This window comes from Ixodes scapularis, unplaced genomic scaffold, assembly GCF_016920785.2.
Source record: "Ixodes scapularis isolate PalLabHiFi unplaced genomic scaffold, ASM1692078v2 PGA_scaffold1__304_contigs__length_218370807, whole genome shotgun sequence".
NCBI lineage: Eukaryota > Metazoa > Arthropoda > Arachnida > Ixodida > Ixodidae > Ixodes > Ixodes scapularis.
The window spans coordinates 23281515-23307656 of record NW_024609846.1 but is presented as its reverse complement, the minus strand read 5'-3'; the positions used below and the strand labels follow the sequence as shown (position 1 = coordinate 23307656).

The 26142-nt window shown below is 48.2% G+C and overlaps 1 protein-coding gene and 1 pseudogene across 2 annotated transcripts in view; both read right to left on the bottom strand.

The window, feature by feature from the left end:
• Positions 1–14: 14 nt before the first annotated feature.
• LOC8053020 lies at positions 15–1471 on the bottom strand (annotated as a pseudogene). Its single transcript, XR_003917073.3, has one exon. The product of XR_003917073.3 is annotated as an uncharacterized LOC8053020 (transcript).
• The window catches only part of LOC8053021 (protein unc-119 homolog B), a 28217-nt gene continuing 2089 nt past the window's right edge, over positions 15–26142 (bottom strand). Inside the window, exons 2-5 of the mRNA XM_029970329.3 lie at positions 14232–14354; positions 13629–13746; positions 7565–7737; positions 15–3343 (exon numbers count right to left, since the gene is read on the bottom strand). Coding sequence (XP_029826189.2) covers positions 3225–3343; positions 7565–7737; positions 13629–13746; positions 14232–14354 — 533 coding nt within the window. The 3' untranslated portion in view covers positions 15–3224. The remainder of the gene's footprint in view (positions 3344–7564; positions 7738–13628; positions 13747–14231; positions 14355–26142) is intronic.

Here is a 26142-nt window from a genome sequence, read left to right as displayed (position 1 = left end):
AAGCAGACACACGATTGAAGTGCAAGCTTTTATTCATTCTTTCATGTTTGCTGCATATATATAACGTATATATATATAACAGATTTGTACATGTATATATATGTGTATGTATATATTTATATATATTGTCATACTAGCAAAAAAAAAAAAAAGTTCACAGCACAAAAATAAAAGGACGCTTACAATCACAGCAATGGTCGTAGGACAAGTCGAGCTTTAAGAATGCACTCTGGACTTGTGGTGACAGACCGACCTGTCCAGGCAAAACCAAATGTTCCAATTCGTGCAAGTATTGTCTACGACATTGCAACGGCTTTCGAATCGTACAGCGGGGCGCTACAATGTTGCCACAGATCGCCAAACAAATTTCTTCAGACACATTTCGGACCAGGCTGAGGTGGATACGAACACCACCGGTCCCTGCCACCGAAGTGAAAAAAAAGTACAAAAAAAGATGCCCGGAACAGATGAGATTCCAAAAGTAGCGCCATCCAAAGTTCCAGCTACTTTCTACGACGTGAGGAGAAAATATACCAGTTGTAGTCGCGTCCGAACAATTCTGATCACACACCTAGGCCTAAGTATTTCTGTCTCTGTGGTTGGACGGCCGGTCACTGGCCGTTTGGTTAGAGCCTCGGCTCCGCTAGGACTAATGTGCCTGCGGAATCCCCATCTGTGCATTGTCGTGCCCAGCGACGCGTGTAGACGGGAGGAACACGAGGATGCGAGGAATATTTAACGACGAAGCTCGGCGCCGTCGGGGTAACTTAACGGAGTGCAAAAGAAACTTGCTGTACACCGACAAACTCGTGGAAAACATTCCATTTATTTACTAGCCTTTACACGGCGTTCGAAATATAAAAGTTGCAAGAGGGTTAAGGACTAAGGCCGGAACAAAAATATCACCGTCGTCATTCTTGGACTAGGATTCCTAGGCACAGGCTGCTCGCTCTCTCCACCCCGACCCCTGCGAACAGCTGAGTCCACGCGAGAAACACGAAATTATAGTGTGCTTCCCCGATGCATGCACTCCTCGCATGAACACAGTCAGTACCACCAGAGCAGCATAATGTGCGAGCCCCACCGTGCCAACAGTTCGCCACACCTCTTGCAAACGTAACAAAAGCACCGTGCTGGCAGCCTCGAAACGTCGGTACTGCCACGGCTGCAAACTACCGGAGTTGTCGACTCTGGTGTGACCGCAACACCTGTAGAGCGCCGTTCTATAATTACTGCCGGAATGAAAAAGGCAGGGAGGAGCTTCAGCGTGAGCCTCCCACCTCCGGCAAAGCTCGGGCGTCTTGCGAACCTCGAGCGTGCATGCGCAGCCGAGGCACGGCGAAAGGCCGCGAGCATGTGCCGGAGGCCGGGCGTTCTCATCTTGTTGGCGACTATAGTGCGTGCATGTAGAGCTAGCACTCGTTGGCCCGATGGGGCTCCGAGCAACAGACGAACGAGAGAATCGTGGCATAGGTGCGATTGTCACCCCAGGAAGATTCTGGTAGTGCGAAGCATCACTAGTTGCAGGTCAGTCACCACCCTACCTCAGATTTATTGCGCGGGCAAGCGTTCCTATACATACAAAACCACCCCCGATCCCACGGGGAACAAAACCTACGACGATGCACCTCGAGTGTTACGTCGACATTAAGGCGACCGGCACTCCCACGGGGCCCACTTCCTCTTCCAATTACTTGCACCAAGTGTTCCCGAAGCTTGGGAGTAAAACAAGCCATGACCGCAGTTAAACAGAGCGCGGTAGTAATTTGTCCTTTTTTTTGTTTCCTTCTCGAGCTGCACCATTCGAGGCAGGTTGCAGGTTGCGCAACTCTTAATGGTGAGCCATTGAGAACCTTGACCAAATCGTCGTCTGCCACAGGAAAGAAGAGAAAAAATGACTAACTGTTATTGCATCTACGCTTGCCGCGTGGCTCGGTATCTTTTAGCCCCAGTGTTGCGGTGGTAGCTTTAGAGTGCCTTGCAAAGGTGCTCGACGCTGCCGCACACAAATGGTATATTGCCCCGAGGAAACGGCAATGAGACCAGCTACAAACGCCGAATGGCACTGCACCCTCTGCACTTGCCAGACACCGAAAGCGACCCTCTGAAATTTGGACAAACTTCCACTCCCAACAAATTACGACGGTGCGGCGAATCCAGCCGCACGAAAACGCCCGCACGTTCAGAGAAGCATAAATCGACAGAAGCCACGACGAGCCAGTCGAACAAGGTTGACGTCATGCCGCGTGCCCGAACGTACGGGTCTCGAGTTCAAGTATCAACTTCGATTCGATTACATATTTTTTTTTTTCAGCCTCGACGAGAACAGGAGGCAGATAGAACACAACTACTCTCGTCCGACGTCCAGTCTTGAAGACTAGCATATCACAAAGACGGTCGCAGAACGACGCACGAGGGTGCCGTCGCAACGGACAAGAGGAACGAACCAAATGTGGGTTCACCATTAACTGAAGTACTACAAAGAAAACAAATGGCAGAATGGCTACACTAGAGTCCCCAGCCCCAGAAAGCAATGAAAAACTGGAAAGCGAAGATCAGGAGCTTGGCTGCACTGTCGCCCCATTGTCGGCGCCTGCGCGCGTCTCCAAAGTAAAAGCAGCCCATATTTGCCGGTAGAAAAGAGACCCGTGGCAGTTTTGGTAGGTCTAAGGCCACCGACAACTTCAGAAGTGCAAAGCGGGGCAAGTCCCGAGCGTCTTGTTGTGGCTCCACGGCTATTGCGATTGTAACATTGGCCGGTCAGAACGCCGACACACAAATTGCCAAGCAAGAAACGTAGACACAGTAAACCACGCCCCGCATTCTTTAGCTGTCTGTGGCTGTAGTACTCTAACCTACCAAATATGTTCCACTAAGAAGAACTGCTGTAGGACAACGAGCTAGTATGTCACCGGTTCTAACCCCTGCCAGCGTGTTGCAGACGGAAGGCATCCAACAACTAGCATACGTTGGGGACGACAAAAAAAAAAAAGTGAAAGTTGAGGGGAAAAAAAATTGTGGCTCTACAAATCACGAATAAGCGTGAGCAGTTGCAGTTTCAAGAACCTCGCCGATCACCTCGTGATGCGGGCAGGCAGTGAGAGCGGATCTCGCGTGTGAAAAGACGGTTCGGGGGAAAGGAGGCAAGGTTCCGGAACGGAGGAGTAGAGGGGGGGCGCCTGGGAGACACCGAGAGACCGGTCCTCCTTCCGGGGACGGGGCGCCTACTGCTGCAGCCCTCCGTTGTAGGCGTAGTCCGCCTTGTTGTGCATGATCAGCTTGTCGTCCACGAAGTAGAAGCTGTCGGACCGGGTCTCAAACGGGTTCGCAATCATCTCGTCACCTGCCGGAAGAGAACGCGGGATGTGGGGTCAACCCGAGGCTCTGTATACGGGCGAGTTTGGAGCGAGCATTTGCAAAAGGGCACCTGCCTGAAACACGTCTTTGACTGGTGTGTTTACCATACCGAAAGAAGTGGTCCTCCTATTTCCACCCTAAGATGTCATAAAAGCGTCACACTGTCGTTGGCTGCGATCCTGGCAGTGTCGCAGCAGGACAGCGGCGCTCGCATTCCTTCGTGCTTTACTCCCAGCCGCCAGGGTCATCTGATCCTGGCGGCTGGGGATCCAGAAAATAATTTATAAAAAAATTAACTATGCAGTGTAAACTAATTAAACTTTCTCGGAATACTCTCTAGATGTTGGTGGATGTACAGAGCGCGACACTGTTAGCGCGAACAAGCGATCGCCGATTTTTTCAGTTTTTCTCTTTGAAACCAAGGGATGTCATCCAAGTTGTTATTTCTACGGAAAGAGCTTGCTTAGTTTTATATTGTAGGCGATAAAATTTCGTGCTCGCTAATACTATTTAGAAGTAAAATGCGAAAATGCGCGGATGTCGTGTTCGCGCTAACAGTGTCGCGATGTGTACATACTGTAAACGACTTAATTTTCGTAGGCTCAAATTTTCGCAAATTGGGCCAAAGCTGAAAAGTTGAAATTATTTGCGGGTTCTAATTTTTGCGAATCGAGTGTAGCTTCCGTAGCGTTCACATATTGCCCGAATTGTTCGCGGGTTGTACTTCTCGCGAATTGTAGACGATTCGCGAAATTCGCAAAAATTTAGTCATTTACAGTATGTCATTTTTCAAAATCAACATTTTTGCAGAAAACTTTTTTTTCTGCATAGAGTCCCCCCTTAACATCACAGGTCTCAGCACACTTATTCAGCATTTTCTGTCACCGCTGCTTATCAGCCTTTTCTAGGTTCAACGAGCAAGCAACCGATTATTGCCGTGCAAAGTCGGAATTTTATATCTGCATATCGGGAAGCCTGAAAATGCAGCACCATCCCAACAAGGCAGTTCAGCAGTGGCTCGTGGGAATCTGAACTCAATTTCAATATGTTCTCCTCAACACTGGAGGTACCGCCTGTGTACACCGTACGTTTTCTGCAGGCGTGTGTAGACCACACAACCCTTGAGCCTTGCAAGGGCGTGACCACGGTTGTAAGGTTTGTTTTTGAGGCACTCTCAAAAATCTTTTTGAGAGGGGCCTGCAATGCCCTGTGTTTACCACATTTTATCCATTATTTCTGATGCATGCAGTCTGTGATCAAGACCCCGCAAGTCTGCTTTCCTGCAAACCATGACGAGAGTTGGTGAATAGAGTCTGCGGAGGGGCCTTGGTGTACGACTGGTCGGTGGTGACATTTCCGAGCAAAAGTGCCCTAACTGTGTCACGACGCTGAGCATACGGTGTTTGCCGTACCGAAAATACTGCTTAGATCGAAATTTTGGGAAGAACCAATTATATTCTTCGTTGTTTAGCTATGGATGTCGTTACAAAGGTTGCAACGACTGGCTCCCCAGACGTTCCGCGAAAAAGTAGATGCGCACATAGGAATATAAAAAATGTGTTAAAAATAAAATGAAAATAGAATGCTGGGAATGGAATGTAGGTCTACGAGACGTACGTGCTCGCCTTCCCCATATAAAAGATACAAAGTATATAACCAGAATGAGGCGTTGATAAACGCACTTGCAAGATGACATTTGTTTTAGACTTTTGCTTTAGAACAGTTACTGCTGAAGATGTCAGCATGTGCAGTGCGTAAACCTTGCATACCCTGCATTCTCCTTGATGCTTGTGTAATTTAGCAATAAATCTATTGGCATTATAAAGCAGTGTTTATTTTGCATGGCCAGAAAAGCTACGTATTGCAATGATTCAATTATTGTGATTCTTTTTTTCTAAACAAACTAAAAATTAGTGAAAAAAAAACAAAAACGAAAGCAACTGTTAAAAGTATGTTTCTTGATGAAGCAAGATGGCTTTGGTGAAATTAACAGGCTTGGAATGGAGGTGCAGACATTTGACATACCGATAAATATTAACCCTGGAAAAATCGACTTTACTACTATACAGGGTGTTTTTTTTTTAACTGCACCAAATTTTCAAAAAAAAAAGGGAACGTGAGATAGAGTAATTTAAGCCCTGCGTAAATGTTAATGGCCATGGCGGCCTCTAGAAAAAAGGTGAAATTAGGTAATTCGTTAGCTCATTACCTAGAATGTTTTAACCCACTTTTTAATTTTTTTACTTGAGGGCACATAATGTATTTAGAGAATTGAAGTTCGACCTCAATATGGTCTAGCCCTGCCATCAAAGTTTGGCTAAAAAATTTGTAGTAGGTGTTACGAGGTCAAGAAATTTCACTTTGGTACACGGCGTCAAACCGAAACTAAGCGAGAAAGAGCCGTGTATCGTCGTTATCGCAGCCAGCTTCGCCTAAGCAAGTGGAGCCGGCCGCAATAATAACAAATCGCATGCCCGAAAGGCCAGAGCGAAAACTTTACCGGCGCTCTTTCGAAATTCCGGCGCTAATTCGAAAAGTACAAATATTGCGGCAGTGTGTTTGCAGCCGTGCATCTATCAATACACGTGCCCCTGATGTATTCTGAAGTATTTAAAAATAAACGGAAACTTTGTAGATGTTGATATCTACACTGCAGTAAAATTTCCACAATTAAACTGGCATGAATGAGTATCTGTTTTTAGAGATTAGATGCCCTGACAACCTGTGTTAATCAAACATGATCGAAGAAAAGATAACTGCATATAGCTAGAGTATTTAAAAATCCCCTTGATTATGTATGTGTATGTATTTTATGTCAAATGTGTCATTTACTTGCCATCCCAATGTAGGCATTGGACTTTTTGAGACTACATTCAATAAATATAGTTTGAATAAAATTAGCTTATAAATGGAAAAACGAAAGCTTGGCAACAATTTTGCATGTTCAGTTGGCTTTTTGTTCAACCATGTTGCAGTTGTGTAAAGTTAGAATATTTGATATTCGATTCGATCGACCAAGACCACTACTCGCTGCCTGTTGTATAAGGTGTCTGAAATACCCCGGCTCGATCTAAAATGGACCGTAAGAATTGGCGCCTGCACGTAGCAATCTAAAATTTTTGTCAAAGGTGTATTTCACAAGTCGGTTTTATCACGCAAAATACAAAGCATAGCTCCCTTTCTGTAAAAAAAATAGGGCCAACAAACTTGCCAGGGTCAACAGCGGACGGCAACGCAGACGACAGGTTCGAGTGGTGGGGTGCGTTTGGCGCACATATTGATAGATGGCGCTACCTCCTTATCGAGGCTGCTCGATAAGGAGGTAGCGCCTCCTTATCGACAATGCGATGCAATGCAACAATGCAAAACTTTTAGTACCAAAAATTTTAAAAAATGTTGTTGCATAACGACGGTGCCGTCGGCGCTCTTGCTGCCGATAGATTTTGTCTGCGCGTTGTCAGCTTTCTTTCGCTGGTCAGCTACACCCTTTGGCGCTGCTCCCAACTCTACCCTTCTATGCTTTATAATTTTGCATGTTAAAACCAAGCTGTGAAATACATTTTTGATAAAAAGTTTAGATTGTTACGTGCAGGCGCCAATTTTTACGGCCCATTTTATATCGAGCTTGGTTATTTCAGACACTCTATTAATCCAAATTCTGGCATAATGGTCCATGTCTTTTGTAAAACAATCTTTTGCAGAGCTTCAGTGTCTATTTTGTTCTTCTTTACCAGAAATGACTGACTTTTGTTTGGCAATACCTACATTGGCTAGCTTAAGAAAAAACAACTCGGAAGCCCACAATTGTAAAAGCTCATTCACACACTCGAGTTTGCTTACAACTGAGTTCTTGCGATCTGTTACGACGAGCTGGCGCCATCTATGGAGGTGACTTCGGAACTGAATTTCACTAGAGCAAAGCTTTTTGCACTATTTGCGAGATCGAAATGTACATTCTATCTACAAAAAATAATAGTTTCCAACAATGTTTAAAATTTCCCCCCCAAAAAAATCTACAAAAATTTTTTTTTGAAGTATACGAAAACACGTTTGTTCCACGGCCATCCAACAGATGGTGCCAGTCTGCTGTTCTGGCAAGGGATATCGAGAGGTTTTTAGGCGCTCGGTCGTACGGAATTGCAAGTGAGCAAATGAGCCTTAAGAGACGGGGAGAGCGACGACGGAAGGACCAAGAGAAGCCACTCACAGAGGTCCTGGGAGAGGGAGGGGAACTCGTAGATGTGCTCGCAGGTGTTCTTGCTGTTGGGGATGCAGAAGCCAAACTCGAAGTCAAACGTCTTGAGCAGCTTGTCCCGGAAGAAGTGGCGCTCGATCATGCGGAACTTGCTCACCGGCTTGGCGCCCACCGTGAACTCCACCCTGCCGGGAGAGACCCGCCCCAATCGGCATTGCGCGTCGTTCACAAATGGGCTGTGGAATGCAAATGCGTCGTCGACCGTGGCACGCTCCACGCCTCGACCTTGCTACTAGAGCGTGCCGCCGTCTCACTTCCCACAACATTAGGCATGCTAATGCATGTGCCTTTTTGAGTCCTACTAGTCACTGACAGAATGAAAACGGCATTACCCGCCTTTCGAACGCTCGCTCCAGAACACATTTCGTGCCTTCCACTGTGCTTCGGCTGCGAGCACTCGAGGCGCACGAGATGTCCAGGCATTGTCAAAGGTAGGGAGCTGGCGCTGAAGGCGAGACAAGTGAAGCTACTTCTTGCCGTTCTCACCTTATCAGTGATCATAACTGCAAGTTTGCACCTTTTCCTTGCCTGGCCTGCACTGAAAATCACAATTTTGATACAGCTGCTTCTAGTGGTGTTACCGAGGCTTGTGCGAATATTTGAAATTTCAACTAGTAGTTTCGAATAAGATGCTATTCAATATTCGCTTCCAGATGAACTGATCGCGGTCGGTTAGCCCCATTGGGCGTGAGCCGACTTCCGTGGATGTTGCTTTTCCGAGGTGCACCGGTACTCATTGAGAGGCACGTACAACGGGGTTAACCAGCCGTGGTCATAGCTTCGAAAAGTACAAATATTGCACTCGCGTGGTTAGAAGGAAAACACTATCAAACAGGATGGTGTAAGCACATGCCTGGAGTACTTAAAAAAAAAAAGAAAAGGGAACTTTGCGAATGTTGATACATACACTACAGCAAAATCTCCAAAGTAAACTGTGGCTATTACGCGAGAGCACATGTCGGGCAGAGATCTCCTAACAACCTGCGTTCATCAATAACGATTGTCTTCTGTCTTTTTTTTCTCAGATGTAAGAAAGGATATTTTCGTATAGCGAGAATATTGCCACCCGCAGAGCCGAGAAGGCAACGCTCGGTCACGGTCTTCTAGAAGATTCCCGGTCATTCTCGCAGCAGACGTAACTTTCCTTCTGCTTTGTTATTCTCGAAAGTGCCAGTTCATCCTCGCCCCGAGCGCGCGACGCTCGAACCTTCTTTGCCGAACTTTCGAGATAGTGACGCAGGGTAGATAAGCGGCTCCCGCGACCTTGTCGAGTCAGTCTCAGTCTCGCTCGCGCTTTCTGTTTCGCCGCCGAGTCGCCGCCTGTTTTTCTGCTCCCTCGACGCTCTTTCGTTACTTACTTTTGGTTGGCACAAGTTCGCCCATTAAACCTTTATTTTCAGTTCAAGTTTCGCCTTCTCGTCGCCTTAATTCGTGACATTTCTGGTGGAGGTGCGGGGTACAAAACCCGTGCAGCGTACCCCTAGAAGAACTCGGTCAACAAGCCCCATTTCCCAACGACCTTCCGTTGAAGACTCAGAGCATCGTGCCAGCCGCCGTCTTCAAGGGCAAGCTCCTGAACTCGGACCCCCGCCGCGGAAATCAAAGAAGACCGCGACGATGACCGCTCCGCCCGTCGTTGTCCTGCCCGTCGCCCCCCGATCGCCGACAACTTTCCATGGCGAAATCTATGAAGACGTCGAGGACTGGATCCTTCACTATGAGCGCGTCGCCCGCCACAACGGATGGAACGCCGAGCAGCGCCTCCAGAACCTCTACTTCTCGCTGGAAGGCACCGCGAGGCACTGGTTCGAAAACCACGAGGCTTCGCTTACATCGTGGGATATCTGCGCTGCCGAGTTGAGGCGAACATTCTCGAACCAACACCGGCGACAGAATGCGGAGGATCTGCTCCAGACGCGGACACAAGCCCCCGACGAAAGCGTGACAAGCTACGTTGAAGACGTGCTACGACTCTGTACACGCGCCGACCCTCAAGCCACCGAGGAGAAGAAGTTGCGCTTCCTCATGAGGGGCGTCAAGAGTGAAATCTTCGGTGGCCTTGTCGGCAGCCCCCCGACGACGGTAGATGGCTTCGTGGCCGAGGCAACCAACATCGAGCGAGCGCTGTTGGCCAGAGCTGTGCACTATCAACGACGCACCGGTGTGTCAATGGTTCCGGCTGTCTCACCACCTCGCTCCGATGTCAATAGTATCGGCATCGAACACCTGCGGCAGATAATCCGCGACGTCGTTCGAGAAGAAATCAGGAAGGTTCTGCCCACTGCCGATCGCCCTGCCTCGCTTTCTATGGCGGAAGTAGTGCGGGAGGAGGTGCAGCGAGCCTTCCAGCAGGAGGCTCTCGTCGACCTGCCACCACCGGAACAACCAACGGTGAGCTACGCCGCCATGGCTCGACGACCGCCAGTTCCTGCCCGTCAACCTCCTGCGCCGCAACGACGAGACACACCAGCACCGCCGTACCTCCGACGTCTCGACGACCGACCTCAGTGCGTCCGGCGAGAGCAACCGGCACCCAGGAAAACTGACGTGTGGCGAACGGCCGACCGACGCCCGCTTTGTTACCATTGCGAAGAAGCCGATCATGTCTACCGCCGTTGCCCGTACCGGCAGCTGGGGTTACGAGGCTTCCACCCCGACGACCCGCGACCACGCTACGGAGAGCGACCTAGGGACATCGACGAATACCTCCGCCGTTCGCCATCCCCAGGACCGTCTCCCCGCCGCGGTTACCGATCGCCATCACCGCAACCCCTTGCATCGCCTCATCGTAGGTCCCGCCGAGAAAGCCTGTCCCCCCTGCCTCGCCGGGAAAACTGAGTGCGGCAATACCGGGAGGTGGTATTGCCGGTGACGAACGACGCCAATATCCTCCACATCCCCCGCATCGACGACACGCTGGACCGGCTGCGCCACTCCCGATACTTTTCGTCGATGGACCTTAAGAGTGGCTACTGGCAGATCGAAGTCGACGAACGAGACCGAGAAAAGACTGCTTTCGTCACGCCCGACGGACTGTTTGAGTTCAAGGTGATGCCCTTCGGACTGTGCACGGCGCCGGCAACGTTCCAACGTGTCATGGACACCGTCCTGGCAGGCCTCAAGTGGCAGGGCTGTCTCGTTTACCTCGATGACGTCGTGGTATTCTCGGCCAACTTCGACGAGCATTTACGACGCCTTCGGGCCGTTTTAGAGGCAATCAGGACCGCAGGACTCACCCTCAAGCCGACGAAGTGCCGGTTTGCCTACGGAGAACTGAAGTTCCTGGGCCACGTGGTGAGCAACGAAGGTGTAAGTCCTGACCCTGAGAAGACTCGCGCCGTAGCGGCCTTTCCACCGCCCACCGACAAAACTGCCGTCCGAAGATTCCTTGGACTTTGCGCATACTACCGGCGATTCGTTCAGGATTTCGCCAAGCTTTCTGCGCCGCTAACGCACCTTACGAAAGACGCCGTGAACTTCGACTGGGGTGAAGAACAACAACAGGCATTCGACGAACTAAAGCTACGGCTCCAGTCACCACCGATTCTCGGCCACTTCGACCAATCAGCCGAAACGGAGGTCCACACGGACGCCAGTAATACAGGACTCGGAGCGGTACTGGTCCAACGACAAGACGGTGCGGAGCGCGTGATCGCATACGCTAGCCGGACGCTGTCGAACGCGGAACGCAATTACTCAAAGACCGAGAAGGAATGTCTGGCCGTCGTCTGGGCCATCACGAAATTCCGCCCATACCTGTACGGGACTCCTTTTCGGGTGGTCACCGACCACCATTCGCTGTGTTGGTTAGCGAGCCTGAAGGACCCATCGGGACGCCTCGCTCGATGGAGCCTACGACTGCAAGAGTACGACGTAACCGTGGTCTACAAGTCAGGCCGAAAACACAGCGACGCCGACTGCCTGTCCAGAGCCCCTGTCGAGTCAGCTGCCGGATGTGCCAAAGACGACGACGACGACCACTTTCTTGGCGCGGTGAGCATTCACGGCATGGCAGCGCTCCAGCGGGACGATCCTGAGCTGCGTGCATTGATCGACCACTTGGAGGGACGAGGGGGTACGATTCCCCGAGCCTTCTCACGTGACCTGCCAAGATTCGCCGTCCGGAGAGGTATCCTCTATAAAGAAAACTTCGGGGACAACAACTCGACGTGGTTGTTAGTGATTCCTGCTAGTCTTCGAGAAGAGATCTTCCAAGCCTGCCACGACGACCCAACATCTGGTCACCTTGGCTACAGTAGGACCCTTGCTCGAATCCGAGAAAAATACTACTGGCCCAAGCTTCCGAAGACTGTCCACCTCTACGTCCGTTCGTGCCACGAATGCCAACGACGCAAGAAACCACCGACGAAGCCGGCAGGTCTCTTGCAACCGATCGCGCCCCCGACTGCACCATTCCAGCAGGTTGGAATGGATCTTCTCGGACCTTTCCCACCGTCGGCGCAGGGAAACCGGTGGATAATCGTGGCAACTGATTATCTCACCAGGTACGCCGAGACAAAAGCACTCCCGTCGGGGACCGCCGTGGAAGTAGCCAAATTCTTCGTGGAGTCTATCGTCCTCCGACACGGCGCTCCCCAAGTCCTGATTACGGACCGAGGATCCTCGTTCATGGCGCAACTGACACAAGAGATACTCCGCCTGAGCCACACCGACCACCGCCGGACCACGGCATACCACCCGCAGACCAATGGGCTGACGGAGCGACTAAACAAGACCATCTCCGACATGATTTCTATGTACGTGGACGTGGAACACAAGACGTGGGATGAAGTGCTGCCCTACGTCACGTTTGCGTACAACACGGCGATTCAAGAAACTACCGGCGTTACACCCTTTCAGCTGGTGCACGGCAGAAAGGTGACGACGATGCTCGACGCCATGCTGCCCCACGACCCGACGGATGACGGCACTGACGACGCCCAGCTGGTCACCCAACGAGCAGAAGAAGTACGCCAGCTAGCCCGTCTTCGAATAAAGGACCAGCAACGTGTGGACGCTGGCCGGTACAACCTTCGCCGCCGCGACGTGGAGTTCCAGCCCGGAGACAGGGTATGGGTGTGGACGCCCATTCGCCGCCGCGGCCTCAGCGAGAAACTGTTAAAACGCTACTTCGGACCCTACAAGGTCATCCGCCGCCTTGGGGACTTGAACTACGAGGTGCTCCCCGACGGAACTCGCCCATCAGGACGCCGCCAGCCACGACCCGAAGTCGTCCACGTAGTTCGAGTCAAGCCGTTCTACGCGCGTTAGGATTGTGAAACTGCATGTTTGTTTTGTTTCGCCGTAATTGTTTTAGCCATTTTCGTTTTCCTTTCGTTTTGCATCGGGGCGATGCACTTTTAAAGGGGGGATAATGCCACCCGCAGAGCCGAGAAGGCAACGCTCGGTCACGGTCTTCTAGAAGATTCCCGGTCATTCTCGCAGCAGACGTAACTTTCCTTCTGCTTTGTTATTCTCGAAAGTGCCAGTTCATCCTCGCCCCGAGCGCGCGACGCTCGAACCTTCTTTGCCGAACTTTCGAGATAGTGACGCAGGGTAGATAAGCGGCTCCCGCGACCTTGTCGAGTCAGTCTCAGTCTCGCTCGCGCTTTCTGTTTCGCCGCCGAGTCGCCGCCTGTTTTTCTGCTCCCTCGACGCTCTTTCGTTACTTACTTTTGGTTGGCACAAGTTCGCCCATTAAACCTTTATTTTCAGTTCAAGTTTCGCCTTCTCGTCGCCTTAATTCGTGACAATATTTACATAAATCTCGATTAGGTTTAGCAGGGTATCCTTAAGGGGGTATTCACTGGACGTCATATTTGAGGGCGATGTTTAGAGCACATGCTGAGAACGAGCTCACATTAATAGGCTGCTAAGACCGGCAACCTTGATGGTGCGAAAGGCGTGCTGCAGAAAAATTGCGGAAGCTTGCCATCAGCACGCGCAAAGCAGTTGTGCACACAGCAATGGCCGCCAGTGACTACTCCCTTTAGGTTTAAATTGCGCGACTACTTACGTGGCCCCTACTGTCTTCAGCTTGAGGAACTGTGGCGTGAATTGGTAGCGCACGAAGCGGCCGGCATTGGGGTCCTGACACTCTGCCTCACACTCCAGGTCTCCCTTATCCTCCATGTCTGAGAGAGGGAAAGAAAGAGAATGTTCGATACAGAATCCAGGAGAGAGCTCACATGCACTGCCATGGACCCGAGCCACTTTCGAGTCAACCTGATACAACAAAGGTTTGAGTTTCATTTTTGTACTCAAAGGTGGCTCAGTATGAAGGACATGTCTACTGGTATCCTCTGCATGATGTGCGCACTGCTCCTTTTCATCTTTTTGACCGTCAAGGCAACATGGCATTGAATGTGGAAAGCTCTCAGTGCAGAGTTTCGCTGAAACAGCGCATAGAAAATATTATGCAGAAGAAAGCGGTAAGAAACTGAGGGTTTTCAATAACCCTGCACATCCTTACGCAGTTTTTATAGGCATGCATCTAGACATAAAGAAATACCTCGTCTACATCTGGAGCCTATGTGTGTAAGTGCCCAAGTAAAAACAAGATCAAGTTTCAACCTCGGTCGGTGTCCATACCAAGGTTTGTGTGGCTATGTGTCCTCACCTGGTGTTGACGGGGGAGGGGGCTTTGCTATCTCGAAGAGCACCATGCCGCTCTCCATGTCCCGGATCTTGAAGCGGGTGAAGTCAATGTCGTGCACATTGGCATCCGGGGCGCACAGGTAGTCTGAGAACGACAAAAGGGAGCCTGGAGGTCAGTGAAGTGCGGTAAAGCGTGCCTCTGCTACCCAATGGCCACACTGTGCTTGCACAACTTCTATTTTTATTTCTGGAAAAAAACGAAAGCTACTCCCATTGCCTGTCAATGTGATTTGCATGCCCAAAAGTAAATATTTAGCTAGATAGCTGAACTAAAATGGCAACAGGTGGTTCCTTGCTCTGAAACAAGGGTGCTCTTACCACAATTTCCTCCAAAATATGCCGAATGCACTTCTGCGTTCATAAGCAAAGAAGAAAAAAAAAAAACAGAAACAAAAGGTTAGCAATTTTTTGTTCTAGTAGGAAGAAAAAGCAGTTAAATTAATTTTCAGGAAATCTGTCCGGAACATAATTTATAAATACATTTATTATTTATTTATAAATAAAATTTATAAATCCCGAGGTAATTTTAGGAGTAGAAATCTCAGTAGCTAGCTTATCCTCATCCAAAATTTAAGACAGATAAGGGCTGTATGCCCTTTTTCTTCGACAAGCAAACTATGAAGATAACTAAAGGCCGACCTAGAATCATTTTCTGCCAGGCAGAAAACCGGTTCTCAGTTCCCTCACGAATACTTAAAAGGATAAAACATTGAGGACAGGGACGGAAACAGGACTTCAGTTTCCTTCTCTCCTTTTCTTCCCACAGGAGTGGGTCTCTCAGCTGCTCCTCAGAAAGGAGGAGGGTCTTCCCCTTTTTCAAATGGAAAGAAGAAAGAGTCTTCTTTCTGGCTGCTCGTCGGCCATGAGGCGTTTTTATGCGTTCCGACCGCGTCGGCGTCTTCCTCGTCGAGGCACACTGCTCGAAACCGTCCACAAAAATGTGATGCATGCAAGCTGTCGGTGTCTGTCTCGGCCAGATCTCGGCGTTGATACCGGAAGTGGCTTGCCAGGCAAAGACCAATCAGAGACCGCGCAGGGCAAAAGCGAGACCAGGTGGACCTTCTGGAACAACCATGTCGGTCCCCGTACAGCAAAGTATATGATCTTAAGGCAATTAACGCAAAGGTGCAGGTGAGCTGGACAGAAGTAAACGATAATAGCCCCTGAAGAGGGGGAAAAAGGGGGACAAAGAACAAACACAAATCTCCATACACAACTAGGTGACTGGTGCGTGCCAAAAAAAAACGCCTAGTCCTGGTATCGAACCAGGGACCCCTCCATTTAAAGTGGAGTGCTCTACCAACTGACCTAACCAGAAGTTAGACGTGAGGAGAGTAAACTGGTGTCTAACACCAACAGGGGTGAATGGCCTGCATTTTAAGGTTATGATCTAAATGCAATTAATGCAAAGGTGCAGGTGTGCTGGACAGCTGGGCGGATTTTTTCAGCATGCACTAGTCACCTACTATGACAAGCTGGAGCTTCTTGACCCTTCGGACATTATGTGTGCCATGTAGATATGTGTAACTGCATTATCTTTCTAGCGCGAGCACGGTTTCAATGTGGCCAGGAGCAAGCAGACGACACGACAGCCACAAGTATTAAAGGAGCAATGCAACAATTTTTGTACTTTGCGCAAATACCGCTTAAAACGGATCCCTGACGTTAATGACCTATAAAACACGCGTTCGTTTTTCACCCCACGCAATAGAAGACTCAGAAAAAAATTAAAGAAAAATGAGCAGCGTTCACCCCCTCAACTCGCAGCCAGAACAAGCGGCCACGTGATCTGGAGCCGATTATATGCCGCCAGTGTTGATCATAGCCACGCGCTGGGGTTGGCAAAGCGCAGGACACGCGCTGAGTTCCAGACATTGTTATGGCTCGGCTGTTGTCGCCGTTGCAGCGATTGGACACGGGTCACAACCCGAATGCTTCTCGAGCTAGCAATTGTCACGAGCACAAGTCGAGTGCCCACGCAATGGTCGGGTCCAATCTATGAACCGCATTCAAATATCGTCACTTGGGTGTACTGCAATCCCCGAGTTACGTCATCAAATTTTGCAAAGGAGAGATTGAATGAAAATGATCGCTTTTGTCCTTGAAATTACACCGCAGCAAAGGAGTTTCTTGGCCAATGGCGTTGCGTGTGAGTATCCTTGAGTCCCTGGTGTGCCAGTAAGCTCGTGTACAGAGAAAAACATTCCAAATGAATATCGTTGCACAGCTCCTTTAAGCCCGCGCCATCTGTGTGCGCACGCTTCCAAGAGATTTGGGAGATGTACGGCACATGTGCCGTACATATCCAAATCGCTTGGAAGCGTGACGGACGCGACGGGCACGGGTTGTCGTGTCTCTTACAAAGTGACATTCGCTTCTCCCACAATTCTTCAAGTAAACAATTTCAGACCATTGTGATAGTCTGCTCCGCAAGAAGTGCATATACAGTTACTCTAAAGGGAAAGGGCGACGAGCGCCAGGCTCCGGCGACCCCAGGTAGGTTTGGAAGCCTCGCCCCGCCGTCTTCGACCGCTCGGGCAAACGAGGGGCGAGCTGCTGCTGTCCGCACGCTGTCGGTCATTAGCACCCGCTAACGGCCGCCCAATTGGTATGCGCTGCCACAGAGCCCGACCGCTAGCACGGGCATTCCACGGGGGTGGGAGGGCACAAACAACCACGTCTAACAAGTCCGGCAATGTTGGTGGGAAAGGGGACCTTTTATCCCTCGCCCAAAGCTTCAAGGGAAGCTTGCACACTTGGAAGTTGATTATGCGACGACACGTGTCCTTGGCACAGCAGACATCGTTTACCTGCCGCCATGGACTTGAACCCATTCATAATTATTCAAATCGTCCCGCGTGTGCGCAGGTGAGTGTAAAGGTATGTCGTGGTTCGTTGCTGCAGCACTCTTCACTCTACTGTGAATATTTTGTTTTGTTTTTAACCACTTGGGGCATTCAAAAGTTAAAAAGCCAATGAAAAGAAAAAAAAAAAAAATGTTTAAACAATCTGGTTGGGACATGCGTGTCAAAAAATAAATTTTTACGCAATTTTTTTTTTTTTTGTTAGAGCAATATTGTAGGCGCGAGACGTGATTTAGTTGGAAGTCACCTCCTTTCCACTCGTTTTCTCTCGGAATTTTGGGCGCGCGGAGAAAAGGTGGATCGGCTTGACCGACACGTTTCGGTGGAGGGAGTGTATGACCATCTCGTTAAGGTGGAAAGACTGTATGACCATTCCATGACTTCATGGAAATTGCGCGTGGAATTTAAAACAAATCTCGCGCCGTCAATATTGCTCTAAAATTTTATTTTTTGCGTAAAATTCATTTTTTGACACGCGTGTCTCAGCCAAGCTGTTTAACAAATTCACTTTTTTTTTTTTTTCAGTGGCCCTTTAGTGCCAGCATTCGGCTCCCCGTCTGCGATAATTGCACGTTGCGAACTAGAGCAGTATGTGAGGCAGCCAGCTTTGAAGTAGCCGGTCTTTGAGACAGTCATTGCCTCTGTCCGACTAAAAATTAAGAAACTAATCTTTCATATGGTACCTAGTTCTGAAGACTAATTTTTTACAAATATTGCACTGTAGACGTCCAGTATAGGATTGAAGACTTTGCGTTTATTTTAACCTTACGGCATTGAGCAATGTTGGAAAATCACATATTTTATCTCCAATATTGTCCCCTCTGTCCCCTCAGAGTACACTCTGTCGTCATCCGTGCTGCTTCATAGTTCTGATGATACTGTGCAAGAACATCTACAAAAAAAAAAAAAAAAGCTTTTATTTATGTGTTTAAATACCTTAAAGAAATACTACAACGAAATTTCGGCGCTCATTTTTTGGTCTATATGTGTTCAAAAGAGCAGTATCACATGGAACATACCAATATCTTGTTAAAAAAGTCCGAAAAGGAATTTTAAAACGAATTAAACGATTAGCAAAGAGCACCTGGTGGATGTTGCTAACGCCTCGCTTGTAATGCCCATCTAGGAACCTTGACAGCTAGTGACGGAGGTTGTCTCGTCTCCGGCCACGACGAGAGAAGGGGGGAAGGAGGAACTCCCCTCTTCCCGAGAATCCCTTTTGTGTTTCGCAGAAGTCGCTATTGTCCCCCTAGAAGATTATAGAAGATTAACCCGTCACTCAAAATTCGTACAAAAGCAGCCGCTTCGGTGGCTGGAACGACTAGGCCATCCTCTCGACGTCAGCCTCGCCGTAGCTTTGCTCGTCTTGAGACGACCTACGTCACGATTGCGTTGGATGTCACGTGCTCTAAGCTGGGCCTTCTCCGAGCACTTGCCAGAGTGGGCCGTTTATAACGAAAAATACAGCCACCAGGATCAAAATACAAACGTGCGATTGTCATTTACGGATATTGTGGATCATATTCAACCTATTTTTGAACACGACGGGAATATTTCAAATTTCGTTGAAGTATCCCTTTAAGAACCCTGAGTCAGGGATAAGGGAGTGGGTTAAAAATAATGAGGTTAACATTTGGCGGAACGAATCGATGTCTTGAGCAGAGACAATGGCTTCGGGCAGGCCATTCCAGTCTACAGATGTCGCCGGGAAAAAAGATTTAGGGAATGCTGTATTTCGAGGCGATACTAGAATTGTGTTAGTGGTTCACATGCGTGATGGTGCACATTCACTCCCTTATCTTGCTTTTGTTTTTTCTGCCTGAAGTGGAGCTACACGGCAGTTTAACCTAAGCAATATGGCCGACGCGCAAGGAACTGGATGCCAGGCATTTCCCAGGAAATTTTGTTCCGGATGCAAGTCACATCGAAACACAAAAGAGCCAGGACTCTGAATGCGATTTTAACTGTTGGCACATCTAGGAGGAACCATCGATTTTGTGTTGAGCGTATGTTTATACAGCTGGAAGTTAGTCCACTCTACAAGGTGTCTGGTGTCTTAATGAGAAATTCAGCCAGTGCAGTGCAACCCCTAACCTGGGGTCTTTAACGTGCACCTTGCAGTAGTGATACACGACCGGATGCCGGTACGATGCTCATCCAAATCGTAACGGGCAGGGGTGGGGATTGAAACCAGGATCTCTGGTTCTGCAGCGCGAGCTTTCGCTCCACACACTCCGAACTGCGGAGTGTCAACGTACTCGGCCAACGATCCGATAGTGCAGAGCAGGGTTCCCACGTTATAACCACCCTACTCTATTTATTTTATTTATTTATTTATTACATACTGCAGGCCTTCTGATAGGCCCTTGCAGGTGTGGGGTACAAAAGACTTGTAAACCATCATTAGACATGGCATTCATAATGTTTAGTAATTAACACTCTCATAACTAACAATCAACGGGGAAAAAAGTTTGTACAACATATGTTCAAAAAGGTTCACAACACAAGAGTACAATGGCAATACCTAAAAAGGATGATATACCCGGTATAAACCCCTTCTAGAAAACTTAACCATGGCTCCCCTTAGCCCATGTCTTTTCAGTTGGTCTCAGAATTTTTCCTGATCACAATGTCATATGCCCCTTTGATGTCCAAAAATGCTACCCATAATGGCCTTAGACTTGTCATTGCTATCTCTATGCACTGAGTAATTACGAATAAGTTATCATCTACCGTAATATCCCGAGTCATCGCCCACCCCCCTACCGCCTGAAATTCGTTAAAAAAGTGGGGTGGGCCATGTCTCGGTGGGTAAGCACAAACACCTGACAAAAAGCGGAAAAAACCGCCTATTTTTCTCTGCGTATCTAGCGCTGATGCACAAGAGATACATCAAACTCAAAACTCGATTTAGTTTCATTGTTTTATAGAAAAAATGCTCACGAAAGAATATTTTACTATAGTGAAGTCCGTTGCTTGCATACGCGCTAGAAACACCGCCGATCTGCATATAGCGCGAACGTTAGTTCCGTGAAAGAATGTCACCATTATGTTCTCCTAGTTAGTAAAAAAAAAAAAAAAGTCTACAAGAAAATAGAAAAACCGACTAGGCGCAACGAGCGAGCGAGCGAGCGAGCGGACCAAAGAAGCGACCAAGAGCAATGCTGGGAAAGCGGGAAAGCCGGCGGTCGCGTTGGCAAATACTTTGGCGTCGGGCCAAGTCGGGCGCCTTGTCAATTGCAAGCTCTTGCGCAACTTGTTTGGTGCGTACATACGTGCGTCCGTGCACGGCGGGCTATCAATGCACGGTTGGGACGCTCTGCGAACGTCTGTGTAGGACGTTCCAGCAAAGCTTTGTTTACGCTTTGGCTTTGCCTAAAATATTGCACAACCGCGGTCGCGACGGGCGGGAAGAGGGAGCGGGTTCGCGGTGACCTTACTTCGGCGGAGACAGACTTTGAGCTAACACTCCGCGGTTACGTTAACAAACTCTTATTTTGTTATCTCCATCGTTTTCTTTTCGCACGGATACACGACCACTTTGGGGTCGCTCACGGAGGAATTGCGTAAACAAAAAGAAGTGTCTTACCCTCCTTCGTTTTACTTTGTCACGGACGTCCTCCAACTGTAAGGTCCGCGACCGCGTCATTCGGGTAGGATGAGTGTTCGCGGATCGCAGAGTCCGCGCTGGGGTATTTGAAGGGGTGGGCGATGACTCGGTGTTTTTTTGGAAATCGATATTGGCCCAAAAAATGGGGTGGGCGATGGCTCGGGGATGGGCGATGACTCGGGATATTACGGTAGTCGTCCATCCCTCCTGAAACCGTTTTGAAGCTCCCCCAGAATCTGCTTTCTCTCTGGCCATTCTTCCATTCTTTTTACAATTTGCATAACTAGTCTGTATATTACTGAAGCTACTGTGATTGCTTGGTATGATTTGATACTGTCTTTGCCTCCCTTTCTCTTATATAATAATCTCATCCTGCTCAATTTCCAGTAATGGGGTACCTTCCCTTTCATAAGTATTTGGTCAATTACCTGCCTTAGTTTCAATTTGCTTGTTTTGCCTAGAACTTTTACCACTCTCATTGGTAAGCCGTCTGGACCTGTCGCAGCTCTAGCCAGAACCTCTCCTTCTGCTTTTTCCCATTCCCCTATAGTCATTTCCTCTTTTTCACTATGATTCTCCTCTTGCGTTGTGTAAATGCTAACATCCCCTATCGCCTGATCTGGTTCTAACTCCGAAAATGCTGCTTCGATTGTATGTCTAATGTTTTCTCTCGCCTCTTCCACCTCTACCTTAATTTTGCCCTTCATGTGTGGTTAGTGTCTGCTGGCATCCCTCAGTCATTTTTTCCTGTACACTAATGTGTTCCTGCAGAACCTTTTTGCCGCATTCCTATCCTTCGGTTTATCTCTATCATCCACTGGATGATGGACATTCATATGTGGACATTCATATGTCCGTTCTCTTTCCGGTCTTTATTACAATATCTTCATGTTCTTTTATAGCGAGTTCGTTTCACACGCACTGGCACCGTACGAGTTCTCTCCCAGAATGCATCGCACTCACAGAGTGTTGCACGGAAAACTGGACTCAAACGAACTCGCCAAATGCACCGAGTGCAGAAGACTGATGCTGCCGCCATCTATGTTGTAGAAAAGGTACCGACTTCAAACCGAGACTAGCACCTTTCTGTTCCGAGTGATGCGTGGGAATGCGAGAATGCGGTCGCTACCAACGTTTATCTACAAACGTTGGTAACTGCAACCTGTAGATTATAGTTGCGATGTCTTCAAGCAGCTCGGCTGCCGTAGAGATAGTTACAGTAGGCGTAAATTTCCGCAACCAGCTGTCTACAAAGCAGATGGTTGCGATCTTTCAATCCTTATAACTGTTTACACTGAAGAAAACTGATGCTGTCCGAGAAGAAGCTTGATCCGTTTGAGCATGGTATTATGCGTTAATCACTAAAAGGGTACGGCTTAAAACTAGCCTGTTGGAATATCCAGCAAAACTGTGACTTTCGATTTGGATCGTCAGATTAGATATTAGCCTTAGTGAGGGCGTCGAGAACGAGAGCTTTCTCGAACAAAATACGACGGGGCAAGTTAGCTGACGTAGGTAAATGTTAAACATGATGATGTTGCCCAATCCTCGGGTAAAGTCACCATCTTTAACTTTCTCTGATGCTTATTGGGCAGTCAGAGGTTTCTGCTGGGGGAGTTTTATCGACAAATTTTAAATTTTCCACCCGCACACGGATGGTGATAGGCACCCCGGGGGCCGCTGTTGCGTTTGTTCTGAGCATTTCTTTACACACTGGTATATTTCAGCGTTTGTACGGCAACAGAGCGATTTAAAACCTGCAAATAAAGCACGGGTTGTCACTTGCTTCCTTCGTGAAATAGCAGACGCTCACAATTCAAGCTCGCGTTTGATTTCGTTGCCCGCGGGACGCGATTTCTATCAGAAAATCTTTTTTTTTTTTTTTTTTTTTTTTTTCCGTTCGGTTCCGCGACACATTGTAGCAGACGAACCCTCGTCGTCTGCTCCCGCTCCTCGCCGGCCCCGCCGGAGCGAGGCATGACGGGATTGCATTTTGGCGCACTCCCGATTTTCTCGGTGCAGCGAGTGCATGCACGCGTGGGGTGTCAGCGCTGAAACGAACTCGGAAAGTGCAACCACTCGTGGAGCGCCGGCCGAAACGAACCCGTTCCACGCTGTGAGTGGGCACGCGTGGGCACGAATGCCGTGAAACGAACTCGCTATTAGATACTTTCTTCCCTCACTTAAAGGGACACTGACACCCCCCAAAAAAATTTTTTTATTTTTTGCCAGGCGCTTCATTATGGTGTCTGAGGACTACCCAATTAATATTTTGCAACACAGTAGCGTATTTCTTTAATAAAGCCAAAAGACGCAACTGCTCGAAACCGAAACCGAAACCCGACGGAGGTCGGAGAAGTGGAGAGAAGAGAGTGACTGGCGGAAGTCACGTGGCTTCACCCGACCGTGCGTTTTTTTTTGTTTTTTTTTTTCTCCTTTCCGGTAGCAGACGACAGGACATGCGGCGTGCGATGCGGCGTGCGGGAACTGCTTGCCGTGCGATTCTTTTGCAGTTATGTTTGTTCCGCTCGTTGTTATGTACTCCAAGATGAGTTGTTTTGTACATTGAGGAGTTAGAGATGAGTAGTGAGTGACCGTGGTGAATTTCCATGAACGGCTCCGAAAAGAATAAACCCAAGATGTTGCGTGAAGAGCTGGCTCACATGTCCTGCATCCGAAAAAAAGTGGCATTGTCGAAAGATCAACGGGATCGGGACCAATGGCTGGCTGCAATTCCTGTAGAACATTAGGGAGTTTTCGTAGACCGCGCTGACCCCTCCGCTAAGCGTTCCGCAACGAAGAAGTTGCTACTGCGCCTGCGCGCCGATAGCCTTGACTGTGGAGTTCCCGCTATCGTAGCGGGTTGCGGAGGGCCTTGCGGGACGGCGAAGACGATCTACGAAAACTCCCTATTTACGGGCACCTCGGAAAGCGGACGCTACCTGATTTATATGCTCCTTGCATTTTGTGGAAAGTGATTACATTGAGTTCGCAGGTGTCAAAACGGAAATGCCATACCGTTTAATTCAGCGAAGTATCGTCCACAACATTTGTTTGTTATTTTTTTGTTTGTTTCTTCAGTGCTGATTGTAAAAAAAAGAAAAATATATGTAAACATCGAAAATTGTTTGCAAAAAAAAAAAAAAAAACTCGCGGGGGATCGAACCCGGTCCTACGGCGTGTGAAGTGGACGTCTTTCCCACTGAGCTACTGGGGCATCTCGTTTCCGGTGGATCTCTTTCCTTAGTAATAATTCAGCCGGTAAACTGTAAGTTTGAAAGTTTGCTGTCGATTTTTCTCTAGCAAAAGCACTCCCGGGTCGAAGTCGGGAAGCACCACGCTTTGGGGACATTCGCACCTAGTAAAGAAATCGTACGCGTGCATATTCAACTCGAAGTAGACACGTCGTGCTTGACGTTTGCGCGAGCGTTGTCTTCAGCCACGAGAAGGGAGCGACGGCTCGGCGACGTCTTCGTGCAAATCGGCTTGGTGGCCGGGCGTGTCGTACGGGATGAATACCAATTCTTTTGATCAGTCCCAAATTTCTCTTTTAACGGTAGACAGAATTCGCCGGTACCGCGAACGACAGTTCTGAAATAGAGGTCCTACGCCCGTCGTCCGCTGCCATCGCCGTCCCCGCGAGTCCCACGATACGCGAAACGACGAACGCACAGAATGCTTCCGGTTGTCTGTGGAACTTTTTTTTTCAATCAACGTATTTACAACTTTTTAGAAGCCCCAAAAAATGGGTTTCATACTTTTTTTCTATTTTTAATATTGAGTGTGTGCCTTCAGTGACCCACGACTTTGATTAAATTTGGTGGTCGCATCGATACCTTAGAAAGCGGCCCGTGACCACAGAAAAGAGAGTGAGCGAGACTCGAACCGGCCAATTCTTGATCGGCGGTTTTCGGGCGGAAAGAAACCGAATTTCGAGCCGCAAATTCTGTTCTGGGTAGTTGAGCCCTCATATGTCACGTACAACTAACAACCTCGGCGAGCATAAATACCCTGTCAGTGTCCCTTTAACCATACTCCCAGACGATAGTGATCAAGTTGCCAGACTGAATTTCGAATAGGAGATCAGTTCTCTCAATGCAACTTAGTTTTGGAGGAAAATTGGTTTGCAAAACCTGGTAACTGGCTGGTTCTCCCCCTGCATACAGAAAGAAAATTTTAAATGGGATAGAATATTTTTACTCCAAGGTAAGAAATTTTCCATACGATTCTGGTACTGTGTTCCGAAGCTAGCTAGGAGCATACATGGACTGGCTGTAACGGCAATGACATATGTCGCTCCATAATTTGCACTAAATTCGCAATTCAAAGGAGAGTCATTAATTATTGCCATTATTATTATTTTCTGTTCATCAGCTTCCTCCCCATTCAACTTATTTATTGTAAAGCAAAAGATGTCTACAAGGTGCAAAAACATTTACTTTTTATATACTGTAAACACTTATTTTTCGCAGGCTCAATATTTCGTGGTTTAGGGCAAAGCTGAAATTTTGGAATGATTCACGGGTTCTATTTTTTGCGAATAGTAATTGATTCACGAAATTCGTGAAAATTAGGTCCTCGCGAACATTAAGTCGTTTACAGTATATACATAGAGGGTGACCCAAGTCACCAGGCTCGATCGATCTAAAATGGATTGTAAAAGTCGACGCCTGCACGTTGCAATCTAAAATTTCCATCAAAGGTGTATTTCACAAGTCGGTTTATTCCTTGTAAAATTACAAAGCGTAGCTCTCTTTCTGTATAAAATTGGGCCAAGAAACTTGACAGGGTCTACGACGGGCGGTGAAGCAGACGACCAAGTCCAGTAGCGGGGTGTTTGGCGTTCGTATTGAAAGATGGTGCTACCTCCTTATCGCAACACCGTGGTTTACTAAAATGAACATAATCTTTTTGTAATGTACCTTTGGTTAAAAAATAAATGCAAACAATAAAAGCAAAACCTAAAGTAAAAAAAAAAAATGTGTCTGCATAACAAGGGCTCTTTTGTTGCCAACGGATTTCGTCTGCATGTCGTCTGCTTTCTTTCGCTGGTCGGCTGCACCTTCGGACGCTGCTCCCGACGCCATCTATCAATATGAAGGCCAAACGCACCCGCTACTGGACTTGATCATCTGCGTCGCCGTCTGGCATAGTCCTGGCAAGTTTCTTGGCCCCATTTTTTTACACAGAGAGTGCTACGCTTTGTGATTTTACAAGGAAAAAACCGACTTGTGAAATACAACTTTGACGAAAAGTTTAGATTGCTACGTGCAGGCATCGATTTTTACGGTCCATTTTAGATCGAGCCAGGATCACCCTGTATATATATATATATAAAAAAAATAAGACTTCTGCTTTATATATATATATATATATTGAACTCTTTATGCCCATAAAAT